We start from the raw sequence: 24,258 nt of genomic DNA, 5'->3' as shown, positions 1-24,258 counted from the left end.
AAATATTTAAAAGTAAGGGTAAAATTTGTATGTACCGTATTCAAGTAAAAATTATGTTGGTTCTTACCGAAAAATAATTTATTCTTGTCGGTATGAGAGAGAAAAATAACGCTGATTTGTTGGAGTTAATTGCATTACTGTAGGATTATAATTATTTGGAATATATTCATCTAGTTTTCAGCATTGAAATATCTAAATTCAATTATGTTGTAACGGTTAAAAGTGGAGTACCATAATTTTCATTTACTGATGAAGATAAAGTCACTAGAGTCTGCGTCCTTTCTATTATATTTATGTCAGCAGATTCTGGTGCTTGAAATAAGCTAAATATAGCAGTATGTGCAGCATCTGTTGTTTCTTATTACAGAAGTTGGTACCAGTATATATTTGTGATAAAGATTATAAATAAATGCTGATGTTGGAAACTTATCGTTTTAGGGAGAGGAAATATTGATTAATTTAATGAAAATAAGTTAGTTTGAAGTTGTAAAAATATCGATTACATATGATTTGACATGTATAAAACTTCATGTCCACATTTACGCGAATATATTAAGTCCACGCCTGTGGAGTAACGGTCAGCGCGTCTGGCCGCAAAACCAGGTGGCCCGGGTTCGATTCCCGGTCGGGGCAAGTTACCTGGTTGAGGTTTTTTCCGGAGTTTTCCCTCAACCCAAGATGAGCAAATGCTGGGTAACTTTCGGTGCTGGACCCCGGACTCATTTCACCGGCATTATCACCTTCATCTCATTCAGACGCTAAATAACCTAAGCTGTTGATAAAGCGTCGTAAAATAACCTACTAAAATAAAAAATATATTAAGTACCTAGTATATGATCCATACAATTCAGAATTTGCGAAAAATGTAACATTAATTTAACCATTGTGGATTCCAGCCCATTGTGACATGGATAAAGATGAGAAGTCTGGTATGTTGTCAAAGATTAAAAACATGGTAAAGTTTTCCTACTGCTCAATCAAATAGGAAAGTCAGTGCTAATTATTTATTTATTGAACGAAAAAAATAACTCTTGGAAGCAAAATGATTAGTCACATTCCAGATTTCTGAGTCGCCACACAAAGAAAATATTGTTACATTGCGACTTGTCACTAGTCATGACTAGTCTACAGTATAATCTTCATCTTGCGATGTTTGGTGACGTATACACGTCCGTTGATGTGACATATTAATGAATTTAAATACTATTATAGTCACAATCATGCCATGGTATGAAAGAAAAATTTCACAATCTCAAGCGGGAATCGAACCTGCGACTTCCTGTACTGACTAGATCAGACGCTATGGACAGTACTCTATAATAGAGTCGCCAGTATGAAAGAATAATTCCAAGCCATTGGCGTGAGACGAACTCGATAGCTCAGTGGTAGAGCGCCTGACCGGAGAACAGGAAGTCGCGGGTTCGATTCCCGCTTGAGGTTGTGAAATTTTTCTTTCATACCATGGCATGATCGTGACTATAATAGTATTTAAATTCATTAGTCTACAGTATGTTGTGACCTCCATAAAACTTATCTGATAATACTGTATAACTAGTGCTGTAAGTTAGTTGAAAAAAAAAAAAATTTGGAAATCTTCAATTTCAGAAGCCCCTAAATTGTGCTTCATCAGTCGTTTTCTGTATTATTTATACAGGAACTGTGACACTAATAATATTTTTCTGGAACTGTGTTCCAGTGTGCTCTGGCCCAACTACAGCACTGAGTATAACCATATTCTTTGTTATACCTATATTGCATAAGTTATATTAATATGGGACAATTCAGAACGGTCCTGTGGAGTAACGGTTAGCGCGTCTGGCCGCGAAACCAGGTGGCCCAGATTCAAATCCCGGTCAGGGAAAATTACCTAGTTGAGGTTTTTTCTGGGATTTTCCCTCAACCCAATACTATCGGTGCTGGACCCAGGACTCATTTCACTGACATTATCACCTTCATCTCCTTCAGATGCTAAATAACCTAAGATATTGATACAGCATCGTAAAATACTTACTAAAAAATTCAGAACGTGTTCAACTTTAACAGTGTGTTCAGATATTGTTAAATAATGGCAAAAATAAGGGTGATGGGCTGACCTTATTGTTACATAATAGACATCACACACACACACACACACACACACATGCATTTTACATAATTTTGGCTTTAAACACAACACCACCACCACCATCACCTCTACCACAGCTACCATTCACAAACTAGACTTTTTAATGATAAATATCAAAATGTGATTTTAATTTATTCCTACAAATTTTGTTCACTGCTCCTTAATATGCCATTTATGTTTCTATTACATATAATGGAAATAAATTAAAAATTTCTTGTGACACAGATCAAATAAAATCTGAGTGTTGGCCCAGTGTTCTCTGAATATTATAAATATATTTTAACATAGGAACAAAATCATATATGGTAATATAAAAGAATACATTCACTGAAATGAAGTGACTTATTGAAAGTACTATACATTATGCTATTTACATGGTATAAATTATATAGAGGCGTGAAGCGCTAAAATATTTGTTTTCCTCCTTGAGACTTGACGCAAAGAAGAGAAGTATAAAAGGAAAAGTCACTCTGTATGTTTAAGAAATCCAAAATATTAATAATTTCATTTCTCAGGTACTGATCTCATATATAAAATACAAATAGTTATTGCAGTAAATCAATCAATTATTTTCTGAGGTCGAGTGATGCGAAAATAGACTATTACATATACCTTATTGTACAATGCAAATTAATCACATTTTTGTTAAATTAAACGGTAATTCTGTGTGTGAATTTGAGATATTTTGTACACTCTTTGACACGGAAATTGGTCGCTCTTCAGAGACTAAGTCTTATCTCGGAATAACTCGGGGATCAATGTGTACTGGTATGTCGTTGTTTACAAGTATGCATTTTACATAGAGCGATTCGAAGCCTGTCCTTTGGAATGAGAAGAAAGAGCTCTGTCGCTAAGGCATAAAGACTTCGTAGAGAATATGTCGTTTCGTGACATAGCTACGTCTCTTCTACGACTTTACTTCATCCTCAGACCTCAATGCTTAATATTTTTCCATGTGAATCGTGCATTAACTCGAACAACACTTAGACACATTCACGCTACAGGAGAGCGACCATTTTCGGTATCAAAGGGTGTACATTTGAAGTTAATTTTAAATGGATCCTTTTTTGTTGTGTTTTTAATTTCTGTTACCAGAAACTGGATCCTGGTATTCAGAGTGTACAATGAAAACTGCCCACGTAGCCTATATAATATGATATGAGAAGCAAGAATGTAAAACATCCAAGCTTTCTTACCTTCAACATTAGAATGAGACTGTAGAAAAAAAAAACTAGTCTAGAAACTCAAACTTTGAATAAATTGGCTTGTGAAAACCTGGTTTGTTGACTCTTTGAGTGAGTGTAGTCGTTGGAAAGTTTTGCATAGGCGTAGCAGAAATAAAATTGATTCCAGGTTTGACTGTTGTTATGCTTGATGGATTAGTATTGCGTGCAGCATTTTCTCTATTCTTCCTCATGAAAGTAGGGGTAAGTCGTAAATCTAAAGGTGGTTTCTCAGCTTTCTTGTATTCCTCTTGGAGTCTCTGAAGATCCTCTTTATTACGGTACACCATGCAGAGAGCTCTCATTGTGAAGTAATAGATGATTTCCACACCGCTTAAGAGACTGAACCCCAAGAATAAGCCGGCAATGCCACCAAAAGATACTACATTGGAAAGAAAATTGAAAATAATTTAGCCATATTTACATTAGAAGCTACCGGTACTTCTTTAATGCAATATTATAATTTACTTTGATAATAAAATATTATACACAAAGGCTATTGGAAGAAAATTAAATAATGAATTGCCAGTCATTAAATAGTTATTTACGACATAAGTGCTGAAAATTGCATTTTGTTTTGCGAGTAGGTATGTTGGAAAGTGAAACTGCAGGCTATAGCCTGGGTTGTTCATGGTGTGGCATGCTGTACTACTTCAAGAGCGCAGCCGTTTGGCTAGCCAATCATTCACCAGAATAGGAGTCCTAAGCACAATAAGCCTCAGGCTGCAGTGTAAGTCTCCTCCTCCGTACAAAAAAAAAGTAGTGCTGGTAGTCTTGCTACCAAAATAAAACCATTTTAACATATGTATTAGACTGCACTATTTTTTATAGCCGTTAATATTTACAAGTATAAATTATAATTATTTGGAGTAATTTTGTGTTATTTATTCAGTTTTATGCTTTTCTTAACAAAACATCGATATTGTTAATTGTAGGTCATGCATTAATAGTTACGTACCTCCAGGGCCGCCAAGAAGGGGGGGCAAAGAGGGCGAGTGCATATGGGCCCATCAGATTGAGTCCGATTACCTTTTATTATCATGAATAATTATTCGTAGATACCAACGGGTACTATAAAATTTTGTAAGAATATTTGTTACATAAATTTGACATATTAACTCAACAATAGTAGAATTAATACAAATTACCGCTTCATATGTAAATATTTGACTTTTATATATTAGAATATCGGTTTCCTGCATTAACGTCCACTGACACGACAATTGAGGCCCCCGGCATTTGCCTGGACTATGTTCCCGTCGCTTGTACTGAACACGTTCAATTATTTATTGGCTTGTCCTTCTTAACTACCAAACCCCCACTGGCCCACCACAATATGCCAGTGGACTCTCTCAAACCGAAGTCGCAGGATACGTTTCTTTTTTAGTACATTGTATGTTTCGTGTCGAAACTTTCGTCTTTTCGTTGTTGTTTGTCTAGTAAATTCTGTTCATTAGTGTTACTGGTTATAGTTTAACTGCACAATGAACAAGTACAGGCATAAGTCGGGAGCTAAGAAGCACAAGTAGAGACAGAAAAAATTGAAAAATAGTAATATGGGTGCTAGACTGCGTGAAAAATTTTATGAAGATATTAATAAAGAGATCAGTGATGAGCCGAAATATTTAAAATCAATTCATGCCTCTAATTTAGGGCCAACCGCACTGAAACCTTTGAATCTCCTAAATAGTCTGAGAGAATTAAAACTGGATTCTTTATTTCCAAATATTTGTATAACCATTAGAATATTCTATACAATTCCTGTGACAGTTGCTGATGCTGAAAGATCCTTCATCAGCAAAATAAAGGAAATAAAAAATGTATTCAGATAAACAATGTGTCAAGAACGATTGAGTGACCTTGGCTCCTTAGCCTGGAGAGCGATCTTGCTAGGTCTTTAAATTTTGATAATATAATTGATGATTTTGCATCAATGAAGTCAAGGAGAGTTGTTTGTTGATGTTGGATTCAAGTTAGAAAATGCAGGTGTTTAAGAATAATGTTTTATGAATATAATATATTGTGCTAATGTGAAGTTTTGCTAAAAGTTTTCAACGTAATAAAAGTGAAAATTTTTAAGTTCGTATCTGTGTATGGGATTATCTTTTATTTATTTTGCAAATAATTGTTATGGTTAGAATAACTGGTAGCTTGTAATTGTTACTTTCTTCAACGGGGGCCTGAGGACAGTATTGCATAGGGGCCCATAAATTCTGTCGGCGGCCTGCGTACCACCTTAACGAATACAAAAATTATTTATTATTAGGTCATGCTTCTTTTGTCAGATATTTAAATAACTGTAAGCTGTTTATTGCTTCTTACTACTACCCGGTACTTTTTTAAAAGGGCTCGTGTAACAAAATGTTCTTATCTAATATTTTGTTTAAAATGTAGAAAACCGTCATATTAAGACATTGATATAAAATAACACTAAAAGGAATTTTCCTTCTGCAAAAACACCAAGTAAACAAACATAATTCTACGCTCTGATATGAAAATATTTTAACTCACATAAGGGTCATTATAATAGATAAGAAAAATGTGATTTTTGCCAGATAAAACAACAGGTGTAACTGGAAGATTTATAGGTCATGTTACTGCTGGAACATTGTCACCTAATAGTATGATGATGTTGACATCTTTGACATTCCACATTTTCAGTTTGTACCAGCTACTTGTTGGAGTTTGAATGAAGTTTTTCTAAATACAAGCTTTGTCTAATAAAGAGGAGGATAACTGTTACATCGTAACACTAAAATAGTACATAGTTATTCATTACAATGCCTTTCAGCATGATCGCTGAGTATAGAATATAGTATAATTTAGTTTTTATGCAATTTACAATTTTATAAAATTTCCAGTTCTTTTATATTTAATTTTAAGTTCTGGATTATATTATTTTCTTGAAGCTTTTTTGTTACAATAATAGACTGTTAAATAGGCTAAAATATATGTAATTATTTGATACCTGTATGTCGAACATTTAATGAAGGCTTTGTTTATGGCTGTATACAATTTATTTTGTCAACAAAAAGTGCGTACCTACATGGATCATCCGTTCCTTTCCATAGCCTTGAGCTATAGTTACTGTTAACTTGTGTTAAATGTGACCAAACACTAGACTTTAATACCGGTAATAATCATTTTCCTTCACCATCATTATTAGCTCTTTTAATAAAACGAAGTGAAAAAGGTAAACATCCATTTCCCTTACATGGAATTAATACCAGATCTGCTGGAATTAATACCGTAGTGATGCACATAGTTACAAGTTACTACTCATAGATCACAACAAAATTATTAAGAACAAATTTTTACTAATAATTAAATATTTTTTTATTGATTGTCTTTGGGAATTTACCTGGAGACTAATTTCGAAGCCTAGCTAGGCATTGGACAATGAAGAACAACACTTCGAAATTAGTCACTAGGTAAAATCCTAAATATTAACACAGTAGAGAAGTTGGAAAGTCAATCAATGATGTATAAGTGTTAAAAGTGTGTGTAGAAAAATATGTTTTTATTTAAAACGTGTGTGTGTGTGTGTGTGTCTAATGCCTACCCACTTCATTTTGCGTGATTCGGGTTCCACATACTGCGGATAGATGGCAGGACTGTGACCCATTTTCAAATTGCACACCACTTCGGCAGGCCACATTATGCATGATGTGTATCTGTTAAGAGTTATGTCATGTACTAGGATGAGTGCATGTTAAGTGTTCGTGTAAGTGTAGTGTAGGGAATGGGTGAGGATGAAGATAATGATTATGATGATTATGATGATGATGATGATTAAGGTGAGGAAGGGAGAAGGGGAAACCCGGTGCCGGCACATAGCCTACTCCTGTTGAATAGCACCAAGGTGGCCACCAGGCTTAATGTCCCCATCTGACGAACGAATCACTATCAACAGTGACATATGTTTTCCCTTCATATGCACTGCAGAGAGATTTGGGATTTAATCCAGGCATATCGGTGCACAATTTAGTGATTAGAAGTTGTGCACCGCCATCTCTCCTAGTCCTGAGGTGGAAATTTTACAAGAAAATTTCTGACTCTGCCGGGAATCAAACCCGAGCTGGCTAGTTTGGAGGTAGACACACTACCACAGAGCTGACTCGGTAGACTTATTATTTAAAACGTTATTACCATTTAGTGCAATAAATACTTTATCCATAATTTTAATCACACTCACCTAGGAGATCAACCCAACCAAAAAGGACTTCCCTTTTGTAGCGCACCATGGGCCAAGATACAAATCCCACTTCCAGTTCTTTCAATCTGTTTTTAAAAATGCAAGTATTAATAAACTAATACACTTAAATAATACATTTTGTATGGCCCTGCACTACAGAATACATTGATTGTTACTTAAGTTTTCATTATATTATATAAAAGTGAGTTTCCTGTCTACATAAAATAAATTTGACATACTGCATTTTAAATAACGGGTGTGTGAGATAGCGAAGAGATAGGTGAAGGGAAAATGTTGTACTGTGCAGTTATCACGTGACTCGTAATAAGAACAAGTTATCATTCGTGCTGTCAAGACAAACTGTGCTTGCTCAATAGTGTCATATTCTGTTGTAAAACCTGTATTCGGTTCAACAGCTTGTATTTATATATGATACTTTGCTAAACGTGAGAATTGGAGATGATGTAAAAGACACTTTTGTAGAAAATTTTCAAATTCCCCGGTACCTAGAACAGGGCTAACCGGAATCGCCTTAATCAGCCGCCTTCCTAGGAAGAGGCCCGTGGCCCGAGGGGACATTATAGGCTGCACTTGAACTTGAACTTGAACTCTTATAAATTGCATACCCGGTATTCCAGTTTTATAGTTAGACATAGAGACAATGTATATAAGTCAGCATGTAAAGACATTTTCTTAGTGTTAATATTTTTATATTAATTCAATAGGCTCCATTCATTCATAGTTTTCCATCCAAGGACAATCCTCTCATCCATAAGAACCGAGAGACAAACCAAGTCTACGGTTCTTTATACCACCTGTGAATCCGTGGTGAAAAGAAACATGGCAGAAATTCAAATGCTTAAGTACTGTAACAAGACTATGAGCCACAATTGAATGCCAATGTCATTAGTAATTAGGCTATACACCAATATAATTATATGCAATCAACGCAGCAACAGCGATCTGTTGATCACACATCCTCAGGTTGGATCTACTCGAAACATGCTAAAGATTGGCCCCAATGTGTGGCTGCCTCACACAATGGCGTAGCCAGACTAATTATTTTGGGTGGGCCAGATATGCAGGGTTTACAAAGTACCTGACAATGCCGTCGGAAGTCTTATTTGATAACATCCAAAATTATGATGAACAATCATGCAAGTCATACCTATACAAACGCTTCATAAGTTGAACTGAAGCTGTTGAGATTTCCTAGCAACGAATCTGTTGACAACTGATGATGGGTCCTTCAACAAATTCCAACTTCTCTTCCCTCGATGGATAAAATTGCTAGATTACAAAGCTTTGTGCGTAACATGGTTGTCCTGGTGTAAGTTTTTATTCGTCACAATGCAGATGCAGTTGTGATGGGACATATCAGTAGGCCTATAATTTTCAAAACTTGGAGCAGTTCCTGGAATGCCAAACCCATGCTTATGTTCTGTAGTTTAGAACATAGGTCACACACATGTTTTGATTTAATATTCATTGAATAATTGATTAAATGGCGATCTTACTTGTGTTAATTATGTAAGCATGTGGGGCTTACAGCTGTTTCGGTGCTAATCGACACCATCCTCAGAGCCTACTAGATCTCAGCGCTATCTCAACTTCGCTGCCTGTTATGTGGGTGATGAAGAGTTGTGTCAAATAGTGTGTGTGTTCTGAAATTGATCTGTGTGTTGAGAATTTGACTGGTGTGTGTTTTAGTGTGTCTGTATTTTCATATTGCTCTAGTGTGTTGAGTTTTTGGTTTTTGGGTTGTATGTGTAGGATTTCCATGTCTGTATTTATGTTATTGTATGTGTGGTTAGCATTAGTTATGTGTTCGGCATATGTAGAAGTATTGTGTCCTCTGGTTATTGCTTTAATGTGTTCTTTGTAATATTGATTGATTTCACTAGGGAACACTGTTGCTCTAGAAGTTCCTTGTTTATGTTTAACACACAATTTGAAGATCCATACAAATCAGCCAGTTCTCGCAACGTCTTGAAGTTCATGAAATCAGAAGACTTTAGATCACAAACTGATACTGCTTCATAGAAAAAAGAATTTTCTTCAAACCGTCTTTTTCATTTCTGATATGACATTATCAAGTATATTATATAAACTTGCTCTCAGCAAAACCTTAGCTTGTTGCTCTGAATCAGAACTCTTGGCATAGCGCAACCATCATCAGAAACGAAATAGACTGTTACCAGAGATTGAGGTGGTCGATTTCTATTTTCTTGTGCAGAGACACTGATTCCGAAAACATCAGTCATTCAAACAGCACTGGAATAAAATTCTTCTAATTTTTCTTCGTTTCGGAGCTTTGAAAAGTTTTCTACCATTGCCTTAATGAGGGTCGAACATTTACTAATATTCATTTTTGAAGACTGAGGTGCTTCCGATAATGAATTTCCAAGAGCAAGAATATCGTCTAAATAAACCAAATACAATAAGGTGTCAAATTTTTCTAACCGATGTAACAATACAGTAGTCTCCACAGCTTCCTTCTTTTTGTCACTGCCAGACAGTTTTTTTAGGCCCAATCTAACACAATTAAATTGGCTCTTGAAAAAAAGAACGCATTTTTACTTCTTATCTTAATTCTATCAATTGTAATTATTGCTCTGGATCCATGGTTTATTTTTAATGTTGAGTGTTTTCCCTAAAAGAACTAAAATCAGGGGCGTATTTTGCGGGCTACCGGGGCTACCGGCGGTAGCCCAAGGAAATTACAAAAGAAAAAGTTTATAATATAACATAATGTAATAATTTTGTATTATTAGTTTTACCATAGTAATTAAAATTAAAGTAATTGTTAGATATATTTTGTGTAATAATAGGGTCAGCAGTAGCCCAAACCCTTTAACCAGTATACGCCACTGACTAAAATATTCGCAAATTTTTTGGATGGGCCTGAGCCCACCTGGCCCACCCGCTGGCTGCACCACTGCCTCACAGAAAGACAGGAAAGCCCTGTATTATCTGGATCATGGCCTTGTTCAATACAAGTTATAAATTGGGGGGGTATGCTGCGGATCGAACATGGATCCACAGAATCATAAGTCCAGGGCCCTATCCACTAGACTATTGTGGTGGCTCTATTAGCACAATAATTATTATGAGAGAACTGATTCTAATGGCATGTCAGCCTTTATTTAGTACTACTTTGCACAAAATAGTAACTTATTAACTTAATAAATCATTATCATTTAAAATCTTTAAAAACAGTTCCAGTTTTAAAATGTTATATTATGATAGTTTAAATTATTTTAAATTTCGCTTCAATGTTATTCCAATTTTCCCCGGAGGGAGGGGTAGTGAATTTGAAATTTTGAAAGAAATACTATGGGCAAGTGGGACAGTCGTTTCATTCCCATTTTTACATTGGTGATCATCATGTTACGTCACTTTTAGTACATTCAGAATTATCCCACATATGTGGCAGTCTTAGAGAAAGCTCGTAATTAAAATCCAAATGGGCTTTTTTTTTTTTTTTTTGAAGTGTGGAAACTTTTTCTCTCATAACAGATCAATGAATTTGTTGATAAACAACTTGCTTAATATAAAGACTTAAGTACAGATGTAATTATTACTCACGAATTTTGGTTATTATCGCCAACTAATTTTTCCACTTCATATACAGTATTACTGCAGCCTAATTCACATGGACAACTCGCAGCTTTCAACTTATCTGAAACATAAATACAGTAGCCTATATAAGTATTAATAAGTAACAGGTTCATATTTTTGTCTTCAAAATTGTTTAATTTTCGTAAATACGTTGTGAACTGATTAAATCATCAGCAAATCTTATATTGTACTTCACATTGTATACACTATCAAACATAAATTCTTAGTTTATCTTTAGTGATCTTAATAATTATAATTTAAATTAGCAAAAAGAAAGTTTCATATTGAATGTTACATGTATTTTTACAATAAATTCTCAATACTTCATGCAATAGAAAGTATGACTGTACTGTAGAAGAAAATGTCACAAGTAACCAAAACTACAACAGAATTCAACAAACGTAGAATCCTGAATTAATACAATTCTTACCTTCATTTTTTCCAAGACACTGCATGCCATTAAGATCACAATACTTAAAACCATCTAAAACAAAATGAAAACATAAAGTTGTAGAAAAGAACACAAATCACCAAAAGGAACAATAAGAACTGTACCTATCCATCTTAACATTTATCTTTAATCTTGTAGATGCTAATTTATAGGTATAGTACAAAAACTATCATTTATAGCAACGGTTCTCAACCTTTTTCAGTGACGTACCACTGTTTTTAATTTAGGACATTAGCTGTACCACTAACCAAATTTATAATGGCAAATTGTCAAGTGTCACTCCCATGGTCATAATAAACGATTCCATGCTCCAATACGAATAATAATCAATTGCTTTATTTAGGCGTAGTTAATTAAAAAACAGTTATTGTTTGAATTTATTTAATGAAGTGTTCCATAAAAAATACAGACAAAGCTATATACCGTATGTTTATATTTTACGTTAATTTATATTTTTATTTCACACTTTAAGTACCACCAGGTAGTGGCCCACATACCACCAATGGTACACATAACATAGGTTGAGGACCGCTGATTTATAAGTATTGATTTAGAGTTCAGTACTATTAATTTAATGAATGTATTGGAATCATTTATTAAACTCGATTAAGTACCAGTACATACGTACCATTTACTAGTATTGGATGATTTATTCATTTTATTTTATAAATAAATTATTTTAAAATAATTTGCTTAGTTATTTTTCTAGTGTTACAGTTATTACCAATAAAGATCTTTTTGAAAATCTGTGGTGTCCTTTAATTTAATTCTATTTTTTTTTTTCAGGAAAATAAAGCAAATAGCGCGAATGAGAATATAAGAAAGTTACCTAATTTTTTGTAAAGGAATGGAACACATTTACAAAGTTTTCTTGCTAGTGCCATACGACACTGGATCATGCATGATCGATATGTGTAGATATCACTAGTTACGAGACGTATTTCATCTTCATAAACACATTTCCTTTGTTTAATGGTAAGTTGTCTTGCACCTTCAGTTGTGTAAGTCTGTTTTGGATTAAATGATATTTTCTGAATTTTCTGATCCCACACATGTTGAGGAGGTACGTCAATAACTGGATAATCTTCTGTTGAATGAATGTATACCTGTGTTACAGAAAAAAGAAAGATTCACTGTTTCGGAGGGATACGTTATTATGAATGGCAAGATATTACAGAAAATGATAAAAAGAAATAATCCTATTGTGCTCTGTTAGAAAATCATTAAGATGTATAGTGGTCAGGACATTACAACATTCATTGTTGCTATTCCGTCATTTTGCCACTAACAAAAAAAAACCCAGTAAGCAATACTTATTCAGTATGAGGTTCAGTGAAACTCGGTGTCCTTCTAGGAGTAATTGTGGAGAGAAAATATTTCACATCTGTCCAAATAAAGTTCTTGCTGTAATTATTTTTTTTCTAACAATTAACTGCATAATTTCAAGGAATAGTTTATATAATGTACCGTATTTATTTTTTGAACTATCGAACTGACAATATTATGTCTTTCCCAATCAAATAATCGATAACTTATAATAAAACTAGAAACAATAATTATTGCTTAAAATTTATTAAATCATATAAGGGTAGAGATCTTAAGTCTATATTATATATTTTAAGCTAATATCAGCTTCATTTTGAGTCTGAATTGATATTAATAGAAATACAACTTATCTTATTGATCAAAAGATAATTTAATTTTTTCAATACTAATTCAGTTCATTTTTATGTTTTTATTTATGTTTGTTTGAAATTGGAAATTTGGGATGTGTAATCTTAAATCTTGATCGCTCGTATTCGAGTAACAGCCGTGCAGACATCTTATTAGAACTTCAGAACATGTTTCACAGGAGTAACAATTTATTAAGCTCATGTATAACTTTGACCTAAAATTCATTTTTTTTTCTATTAGAGAGGAATAAAACAGTGACTCCAAGAGTCCAAGATATATCCGTCTGTAAGGAGCTAGTCTGGTGTAAGGATGGATCGAAGACTGAAAGAAGTACTGAAAATGCAATTTAAGGTCCAAATATTACCTCGCTGTGGCTTTTGCTATAAACAGAGTATACCTCTTATCAGGAAGCTGATTATTTCAATTCTGAAGGACAGACAGCTTTGAAAGCTCTTAATGTAGTTAAGTTAATCTCAGTCAGAAAGTACGAGATAATAATTAATCGTAAAATTATTTGTCTCACTGATATGGATGCTTCGATATTAAACTTAGAAAAGACTCTCCAGAACATTTCAATGAATCAGAGTGGTTGAGAATCTCAAGCCATAGTGCTGAGTAGACGGCTCGTCTACATCTCACTAGTTGAAAAGTTATTGTCAGGCTTCAGGAGAGTTAATTGAGTCATATATGATGACTATGACGATATTATTATCAATTTTTTTCATTTAATTTAATTTATTGTATTCCATAGATCTTGCATCACCATTGTAGCTTTGAGATGTAATAACAGTACAAGTAAAAATTATACAAAAATATATCATACGTCATCATCATCATCATCATATTTATCAATAATTTATTGGTTTTCATATCTTTCTAACCGTCTTCCAAAATGCCTCCTTCCAGCTGGTACCGGTATGTACCGGTAGTGTAGACTCTGCTTTCATTCATTTGTAATTACAAATTCAAGTTCCTCCTTGAATGGTTATCAGCCACTCAAGAGGTAGACTTGTGGTGGGGCTGCCACCTTACAGCCCTGGATTATATTTTAAACTTCCAAGATTTATAAACATACATTATAATTCCCCTTTCTTTACTTAGTTGCTTATAATTAAATTCTACATTATAATTTTTCATATGTAGGCCCAAGTATTTGGTCTTATCCATTTTAACCATGATTTTGTTAGTATAATTACGTCAGTGTGACGTATTTTGTTTATCAATATTTCTAAATCAATAAACTTATTTCTTGCACCTTGAATATTTAGATAAAGACACTTTATATTATAGTTTTCATCATTGGATACTTTCATACTATATTCTTCAACACAATAAAATTATGTTTAAATTCATCATACTGGTATCGACCTTTTTGAGGTACTGAATGTTGATCTGCAGATTCAGTCACATGAGGTGGTAATATGCACTGCCCTGCATGGGAGGAACAATAGTTGGATATTTATTTTCGTAAGATTTATCCTGTTAGTAAATTAATCCTGGAGTGTTAAGTTAGACAGGAAATGTGTTATGGTTTTCTGAATCTTTTAGAGCAGGCATGCCCAACTGGGGCAACTATAGCTTTCAAAGAAGGTGTGACAGTACGGTAATGTAGAATATCTTTAATGCGAGTGCTTGCATGGTATTCTGAGATTCTACGACACTGTTGCACCTCATTTTAAGGTTAGATCTGCCCCAGCTGGGCATGCCTGTTTTGGAAGCTCGTACACTAGAAGTTCCATCATCTTTGTCGACTGTAGCACTGACCCAAGTTCTTTTTTTCCTACAACACTTAGTTACCATTAGTGTGACGAATTATGGTTGTTGGCTTTATTTTTATATACCGGCACTAACTGTTTCAATTGCAGTGTAACTTTCTTAATGTCTTATTTCCATTTAGTTTCACACGTTGACTGGTGAAATTTTCTCTACTTAAACCATTAGTACCAGTATCAAGAAACAATGCTTTAGATGGTTTTTTACAACCTTGTTACATATATAATTTTTCTTTATCTCAGTGTTTACACAAGATCTTACATGAAGGTACCTGTACGGTCTTTGTGGGACATTCACAAGCATTACTGGTACATTGCACTCCAAGTTTTCACTTTGTTTCTCATTACACGAATGGCTTTATGTTCTTCATTATAGATTACTATAAATCATTTGATCCCCCAAACTGAAGGAAGCAATCTAAAATTTTCGCTTTCTTAGAAGGGTTTTGTAAGTGATTGTAATATTTGTACGAGCTCTTGGTCACTCGTCTCACTCTGGACATATTAAACTTTGAATGCAATAAAAATCGAAATCAGCATTAGGATGCTTAAAGAAAATCTATTAACAGTATTAGTTCAGGTAGAATAAGTTCTTTGATTACAAAGTCGTGTGACACCTTGATTGTCACTAGCACAATTTCTCATGGTAAATGAGGGTCGAACCTGTGAGACTTGGTGAGTTCCACTCGCTCTGGCAGTAGTGATAATCACAAGTGTAATTCTGATTTGTCATGTATAGACCTATTATATTTATTGTGAAATTCATGGTTTCCATTAATACAGGGTATGGTATCATGATTTTGATAAAGTCTTCCAAAATTCTGGTTAGTTTATATCTGATAGAAAGAATTGTAGGCTACATTATTAACCTATTACTTACAATGACAAGGTACACCTTAAATTGACTTACCCGTACAGGGTTAAGTGTACCAAGCACTTCGTTTCCATTATCTACTTCCATCGTCAAACTCCATTTATGATCTGTTTCATGAACATATTCTAATTTAAATTCGCCCTCCGACCTCGGTCTGGAAAAGTTAAAAAATGAAAAAATATTTTAAACATATTTCACTTATGATTTTAAACAAATTTAATACGATACTAAATACTTTATTTACAGTATAAGTAGGTAGTACTAGTTGTAACATACAAAAATATTAATTAAACATATTTAAAAACATCGGCCAATTATCCTAAGTATATGTTGTTCAATGAAAATTTATATTAGTTGAATCATTAGCTTAACAACAAAAGGGGTTAGCTTTCCATGCCAGGGACCCAGATTCAAATCCTGGTAAGCCCATGTGGAATTCATGGTGGACAAATGCAGTACTTGGAGCAAGTTATTGCCATGTATTGCCATTCCTCCTGCCGTCATTTCACAATTTCTCCTTGAGTAATTATATATATGTCCTTCCATTATTCCCTATTAGTGATGAGATTCAGGGCCCCACATACTGGTACCAGGTTGCCAGATGCCCTGGATTGAGTTATATTTGTCCCAGAATGTCAAAAAATTGAATTTTTGCTCATTTATATAAATTGTTTTTAAAATTCCGTTTTTTATTTTGTTCAATGCTAGCGTCAATACCACTTGGCGCCTTCTATATAGTTGTATTATAATAAAAATGATAATACTATAGTACCAGTATGTATTAGGTATTATACAGTGTCTTGGAAGTTAATTTTTTACAGATAGGAATTAAACACTGTTCATGCATTTCTTCTGAATAGAACAGAGTGTAATATGATATCATTTTCCCAGACGTTGTCAATAATTAACAGGAAATTTCATAATCTAGGAACACTATAACAAAATTAAAAGTTTAGACCTTATGTAATTAGTTGAAATGCATAAAACGAATAAAATCAGTTGTATTGCAAATTGATTTAATTCAAATGTGTAGTCAGGAACGCAGTTTCATCACCTGTCCAGGATTCCTGATGAGAGAAACTGGCAACCCTGACCAATAGCCTACTGAAGAAGTAAACTACGTATATGTTCAACTGTATCATCGTTCTTAAAATGTTAATTGTATGGAATTTATTATATTTCGAGAAACCATTTGCTGTTCAGATCTGGCTATACTGTTCTCTATTTCCCTATCATGCTTAATCTCACGTCCTTTCTTTGCTTCTTGCTTTTGACTATCAATGTCATCTGCGGTCATACGAGACGTTCTACACTTCTTAATTGATATAATGACTCAAGAATTCGTTTAGTTAACTTCTACGTTATGTTATCCAGTATTGATGTAATTGGTGATAGCAAGATGAAGCCGAGAATTCGCCATGTGATTACGTGATATTCTTCTCACAATTAGGAAAAACCTCGGATAAACTCCAACCAAGTAATCAGTCCAAGTAAACTCACACTCAAGCACAGCTTCAGATCAGCAGGCAAATGCGGCTATCGCCTGAGCTATATTGGTGGCTTCAAGAGGTAGCTTACTGTCACTCAAAAACTTTGGCAGCTTTGAACCTGCTATAATCAATACTGATAGAGCCTAATCACTTTATTACGAAGAATAGCATGCAATTTCTTTTAATAGAAGTTGTTGTTGTTTTTAGTCAACTGTCCGAAGATAGGTCTGAACCTCAAAAGTGAGACCAAGAAGGTATCACTTATGAGGCAACTAGGCCAGGAGATAAATAAATTTAAGCTTTTTAACTTAAAAATTAAATTCAACAAAAATAATAAGAAACAGTATATTCCTCGTCCAACCAATCATTCCAGTCCACAATTAAAAGACTAATGATTATGCTACCTTTGCACGGTCAAAATACCGCGGCCCTTCAAAATTAAGTAGTTTGTTTAAACTATTAGTTTTGGGAATTAATGAAAAGATATAATCTTTTTTCTGAAGTTGGTAGGGTGGCCAGTTCCTTTCCCGCTCCATTGCATACATCACCAACTAGCTACATATTACACTAATCAGACTTCAGATGCATACAAACAATTGTTCTTCCTCTGATACATATTGTCAAATGAGATATACTGCCTGATAATAGATGTACATAACAAGTTATTATTATTATTATTATTATTATTATTATTATTACTATTATTATTATTCATAGTGTTCTGCCCAAGGCAGAACTGCAACTGCAAACCCAGCATTCTATAATTTTTCTTATTTTCTACCTTCCTATTAGTCTTCGCCATTTATCTTAATGTTGTCTATCACCTGATATCTTCTTCTGTCCCAAATGTTTCTTCCGTTCATAATTTCTTTCAGTGCATCCTTCAGTAGGCAATTTCTCCTTAACCAGCGAACCAGCTAATTCATTTTTCTCTTCCTGATCAGTTTCAGCATTATTCTTTCTTCATTCACTCTTTCTACCACAGCTTTATTAGTAAATTCCGTTTGTCCATTTCACACACTCCATTCTTCTCCAGATCCACGTTTCAAATGTTTCTAGACGTTTCTTTTCATTTCGTTATAATGTTCAAGTTTCTGCCCCATATAATGCCACACTCCACCCAAACCACTTCACCAGTCTCTTCCTTAGTACTGTACCGGTATGTTCTTTTTCCAGAGATTCGCAGAAGAAACATTTTTATCTGTTAAAAGCTTCCTTTACTATTGCTATCCTTCTTTTGACTTCCTGGCTGCATCTCATGTTACTACCTACAGTAGGCTACACCACAAGTATTTGAAGCTGTATACTTGTTCCATTGTCATCTTGAATTAGAAGTTTACCTTCTTTTGTTTTCTTCCGATAACCATGTCCTTCGTCTTCTTTGCTTTATTTAAATCCCATACTACTCACAGATGTTATTTAACCCCAGTAGCATATCCCTCAGTATCATTTCCTCTTCTGCTAACAACGCCATATCATCAGCAATCTTACACATTTTATACGTCTTCCTCGTACTATCACAACTCCCATGTGTTGAAACAGTTCTTTACTAAATTCTCCATGTAGATGTAGAACAGGGTAGATGATAAAGGGCATCCTCCTCGTACTCCTCTTCCTATTCGACTTCCCTGTGACATTTCTCCTCCTATCCTGACTTTGACTTGTTTCATTTAAAGCTTCTGACTAGCCCCCTCTCTTTCGAATCCAGCATCAATTTCCTTCATTATCTCCATAAGTTTATTCCAATCCACTCTGTCAAAAGCCTTTTCAAGGTCCACAAATAATAGGCCTACATACACTTCTTTATTTTTCTCTAGGTATCTTTCACCGATTGTTTGCAGTACCGGTAGTCCAATTGCATCTCTTGCACCTTTTCCCTTCCTGAAGCAAATTGCTCTTCTTCCAACCCTCTTTCTATCATAGAATATATATAAATGTCAATTCAGTATTCTCAGGAGAATCTTCGCAGAGTACGATATCAGGCTGATAGTCGTATGTTTTCAGAATCCCTATTATCGAAATAGTGGTTTGCATATATTTCTGTTTGTGTATTACTTCGTTTCAGTAATTTTTCGTAAATTACTGGACGAATTTTCCTCGTATTAAATCTCTAGGAGGCAATTGATTCAGAAATGATGCACATGAAATTTGACAGTTCCCCTAAAACAGAGGTCGCAAAGATTACGTCATATAAAATGCAGTCTGCAATACAAGAGGAAGGTAGGAGTGGGAGCATAGCTAGCTAATGTTGAATGAACAAGTGATGGCTAAGGGAAGAGAGATAATGCCTTCCCCCTCTGCTCTACTTGTGCATTAAGGGGTTGACTCACGAGTCACGAAATGCCAACAATGAAAAATTTTGTTTTTAATTTTTATTTACTGGTATTTGTTTACCGGTATTTATTTAAGTAGGCTACTATTTTATTCAACATTTTTTTCCTCCATTTCTATATCTTGTACAATAATGAAAATTAGTATGTGTAAAACACTGTCCTTCTGCTATATGAAAAAAATATATATCTATTTTTAAGATTTAAAAAATTATTTACATTTTTTTTTTTTTTTTTTTTTTTCAAAATTTAGTTCACTGTGCAGTGATGAAGAGTTTCCCACATAACTCAAAAACTATCCAACATTCTGTGATGAAATTTTTTGTGTGTATTTATGCATATCATATCTACAATATGCCGCGAGATCACTTCTCTACTTTTGATAGATTGTCTGATAAAAAATAAATTCATTTAAAAAGAGGTCAGATATCAATATTTTCTTCTAACACAAAATTTAAAAAAATATATATTATTTATTAAGGAATGTAGTTGAAAGAGCATGATATTGTAAACATGAGTTTCAGCAATAAAATAAAAGAGAGAGAACATGAAAAAGTTAACAAGTTTATGAGTTATGAGGGAAACGCTTCATCACTGTACAGTAAACTGCCACCATTTTGAATTTTGAAAAAAAAAAGTGTAAATAATTTTTTTAAAATCGTAAAAATAATTTTTTTCACATACCAAAAGGATAGTGTTTTATACATATTAATTTTCATTATTGTACAAGATACAGTAATGGAGGAAAAAAATGTTGAATATTTTCAAAAATTTTACTTCTGTAAGCTGTACCAAACCCCTTAAAAAGGCATCTACACGAATTTCAAAACTGAAGTAACTCTAGTCGTTCAGGAAACAGGGAATGTAGTGGTATAATTATTATTATTCTTGGAACTTGAATCAAATGTTATTGCTAGGTTTGCAGTTTTAGAATCTGTGATTATCACAACTTTTTTTTTTAGTATGATACCAGTAGTTATTTTTTTTAAAGTCAGGTATTTAAATGCATTTTTAAGCGAAAAGTAAATTTATATGATTTATGTAAATTTTAAAACACATTCAGATACTTAATACATTTTCTAGAAAAAAACATTCAAACAAACAAAATGACTACGGTTAACTTTGAAGGTTTACTTGGAAGAGACTTACTGTATTCCTCCTCCAGCAAATTTAGAGTTGAAGGCCAGGCAATATCCAACTTCTGTTAAAAGAGGTTTCAGTGCATTACAGCAGTCGAAAGGTTCTGCCTTAAATGTGCACTTCGAAATAAAAGCTTCGCATTTTATAACGACCTGAAAAACAATTGTTTTAATTTTATGTGTGTCTACAGGGATATTTATTACCTTTGTCCACAATTAACTTAAGACTTTCATATGATTATGATGATAACGATGACTGAGTCGAGGATGGATTGTGTGTGGTTTAAAGAAATAAAATAAACTAAATAGATTATATTATAATTTGATAATATGTATATTACTATAATGAATAATATTGTATTTACTCAGATTTATTGACACTCATTATGATAATAATTTGTTTAATCTCCTCACCTTTTCCAAAATACTACTATAGCCATCATTTGGAATGTTAGTTTCATTTCCATCTCTGAAATTCAGGAACTTGTTGAAGTTGTTGTATGATATATTTCCTATTTGTGTTAGGAAATTCCTATAATGCTTTTTCCTGTCATCAAGAGCTTGTGACCACTTTCTGTAATAATAAAATAATAGCAAACCTAAGAAGAGAATTATTCTTATATAAACGTCATGTCTCTAACTTAATGGTGTAATTTTGAAAATAGTACCTACTTGAAGTGACCTTTACTCGTTTTTTAAGTAGGTACCAGTATAAAATCTTTACACAATGGAATTTAGAAATACGATATACTGTACCATGGTATTTATATATACTGCTTATCGTATCTAGTATTATCCAGAGAAAAAAAATTCATTACAGAAAATTTCTGTTACTAATATCTTGTCAAAGCAATAACAAATTATTTCGACTAAAGCATAAATGAGAAAATAATACATTTAATGATTCTGTCAGTATTTTATACGAAGAAAGTTTGATAGTCCTGTTGTGATAAGTATTATATCTATCATTTAAGCTACCATGGTAGTCTAGTGGCTAGAATGCTGGACTTAAAATCCTGTGGACCAGGGTTCGATCCTCAATGAACACCGATTTGTAACTTGTGTCGGGCAAGCCCATGGTCCAGGTAACACAGGAGCTTCCTCTGGGAGCTCTGGTTCCCCTGTGGCATCCCAACAAATCTCCATCATAATCTCATCTCATCATGGATGTAGCTTAGACCAGCTTCTTATGGCACACTCTGGGCAACAATTCTGTCGGTAACTTGGTCTACACAACTGGCTTCGTATGGTTAAATGACGAAAAGTCAAAGTGCCTATCATTAGTAAAAAAACCTTGAAAAACCTAATGATTTCAAAATGAATCATTTCATGGTACATGAAAACAAAAGTAAGAATGTTAGGAAGGTGTCCTCTTCACATGTCATGAAGACACTAAAATGAGGTTGTTCGTTTCCTTTGTTACTGAACTTACTACTCTTTTTCCTGATGGTAGGCTTTTCTTTTCTTGGTCTACATCCTTCTTCGGAAAACTTTCATCCAACAGAGTACGATCTTTATGACCTGACCAGGAATCATACAGTAATAGGTTCTTCTCATTGTCACATACATGTTCACCAAGGACTGTAGTTAGAAAACTTTTCATATGCTCTTTCGTCATTTTTCTACTTTTGCTTGCCTCCACTTTTGCTTGAATGTTTCGTGGATATGTTGCTTCAAGTTTCTTTGAAACATTTGGGCCAAAAGTGCCTTGTGTCTCTTGAAAACAGACATAGAGCTTGTTAGCTAATCTGCCACTCATTGATAAAGCCACATTAATTGTATAGCTGTGTGTAGAGCTATGCACAGACTGCAACACACCAGCTGTAGTTTTCTCTTCTCTGTGAGATAGTGTTGACAATGAAGACATTTCATAATTAATTGACTTTAGTCACTGTTCCAAACATTTTCTTTGTCCATACTCTCTTCTGTTACATATTTGTTCACTTCCTCCACAAAACCTTGTGTCTTCTGACGAATACTATGATCTTCTTGTATATCCTTACGTGTGACGAACACAGTAATATGCCTGGAAGAAATGCTATATTCAACCTTAAGTTTGTTGAAATTTTTTAAATTATGTTTTATTTAACGACGTTCGCAACTGCAGAGGTTATATCAGCGTCGCCGGTGTGCCTGAATTTTGTCCTGCAGGAGTTCTTTTACATGCCAGTAAATCTACTGACATGAACCTGTCGCATTTAAACACACTTAAATGCCATCAACCTCGGCCGGGATCGAACCCCCAACCTCGAGCATAGAAGGCCAGCACTATACCAACTACGCTATCGAGGGCGACAAGTTTGTTGATAAAAGTAATCGAAGCTGTGAAATTGTCCAGGCCAACCACTTTAGACACTTCTAGTGCCCACATTTGCAGATGCCAATAGTGAACTGCAAATCCATACACTCTTGATCTATCAAATTGTGACATTACATACTCTTTTAAAGTTTTTAATTGTGACAGCCTGTTTTCCTTGAAGTGAGCTCGAGCTGCTAGTCACATAATCTAATATTAACTTACAATTTGATTTACTTCGAATGCACTCATAACGCCACATAAGTTTGCTATAGGAGTTGAAGCCACGATAGTAATAGTCTTCATAAATGTTCTCCAGTATGTTGTCATCAATATTTTGTAATACACTGGGCCTTGACAATTTGAGTGGAGATGGTTCGTACTCACTTTGATTTGAAGGTTCCTGTTCCTCTGGAGATGAAAGTCTTGTACTACTGGAAGAGCCAACTTCAGGTACAGACTCTTCCTATCCTTCAAAATCACTATACTTATCCAGCGTATCTTCATGCATTTCTGTGTCATCTCCATTGTATTTGTGCACTATTATGCTATATAACATATTCGCGAACTCCATATCTTCGACTCTGATTACGTTTCCATATTCAGCATGTCGCAACTTTGTCTCTAACATTTTGACAACTTTCATGGGATTAATTCGCCTCATGATACAGATGTACACTGTTTACACTCTAACCCACAACCGAACACTCCAAAAGACGGCCTCCTACTGCAGCTATACTATTTACACAACTAGAGTAAGTACTTGTTAGTGCAGGTACACATGCCACTGTCGAATGGTGCTAGCAGACAACAGCTGAATTTTGCATGGGAATGACTCATACCACTGTTTTTGGGATGACTGATTTATATTCTAAGCACATTTTCGTGCAGTTCTGAGCATTTGAGGTCGCGCACATCCCTTGTTACTAGAACATCCTGTAAAAGTTTTCCCTTAATTTCTCAGTTTCTATTTCAATGGAATGTTTAGTTCCGGAAATGACTTACTCTTATTTCATAAGTTTCACTTCTTAAAATTCTACTTTCAGTTTTTAGTTCTTTTGTTGTCTG

General features: G+C 34.2%; 1 protein-coding gene across 1 annotated transcript in view; it reads right to left on the bottom strand.

The window, feature by feature from the left end:
• Positions 1–3,120: 3,120 nt before the first annotated feature.
• The window catches only part of LOC138695183 (pickpocket protein 19-like), a 37,234-nt gene continuing 16,096 nt past the window's right edge, over positions 3,121–24,258 (bottom strand). Inside the window, exons 3-10 of the mRNA XM_069819641.1 lie at positions 21,309–21,468; positions 20,905–21,047; positions 15,972–16,089; positions 12,445–12,721; positions 11,595–11,648; positions 11,132–11,225; positions 7,544–7,629; positions 3,121–3,730 (exon numbers count right to left, since the gene is read on the bottom strand). Of these exons, the coding sequence (XP_069675742.1) occupies positions 3,357–3,730; positions 7,544–7,629; positions 11,132–11,225; positions 11,595–11,648; positions 12,445–12,721; positions 15,972–16,089; positions 20,905–21,047; positions 21,309–21,468 (1,306 nt within the window). The 3' untranslated portion in view covers positions 3,121–3,356. The remainder of the gene's footprint in view (positions 3,731–7,543; positions 7,630–11,131; positions 11,226–11,594; positions 11,649–12,444; positions 12,722–15,971; positions 16,090–20,904; positions 21,048–21,308; positions 21,469–24,258) is intronic.

Source organism: Periplaneta americana, chromosome 2 (assembly GCF_040183065.1).
Source record: "Periplaneta americana isolate PAMFEO1 chromosome 2, P.americana_PAMFEO1_priV1, whole genome shotgun sequence".
Taxonomy (NCBI): domain Eukaryota; kingdom Metazoa; phylum Arthropoda; class Insecta; order Blattodea; family Blattidae; genus Periplaneta; species Periplaneta americana.
Note: the sequence above shows the minus strand (reverse complement) of the source record. Positions and strands in the feature narration are given on the sequence as shown.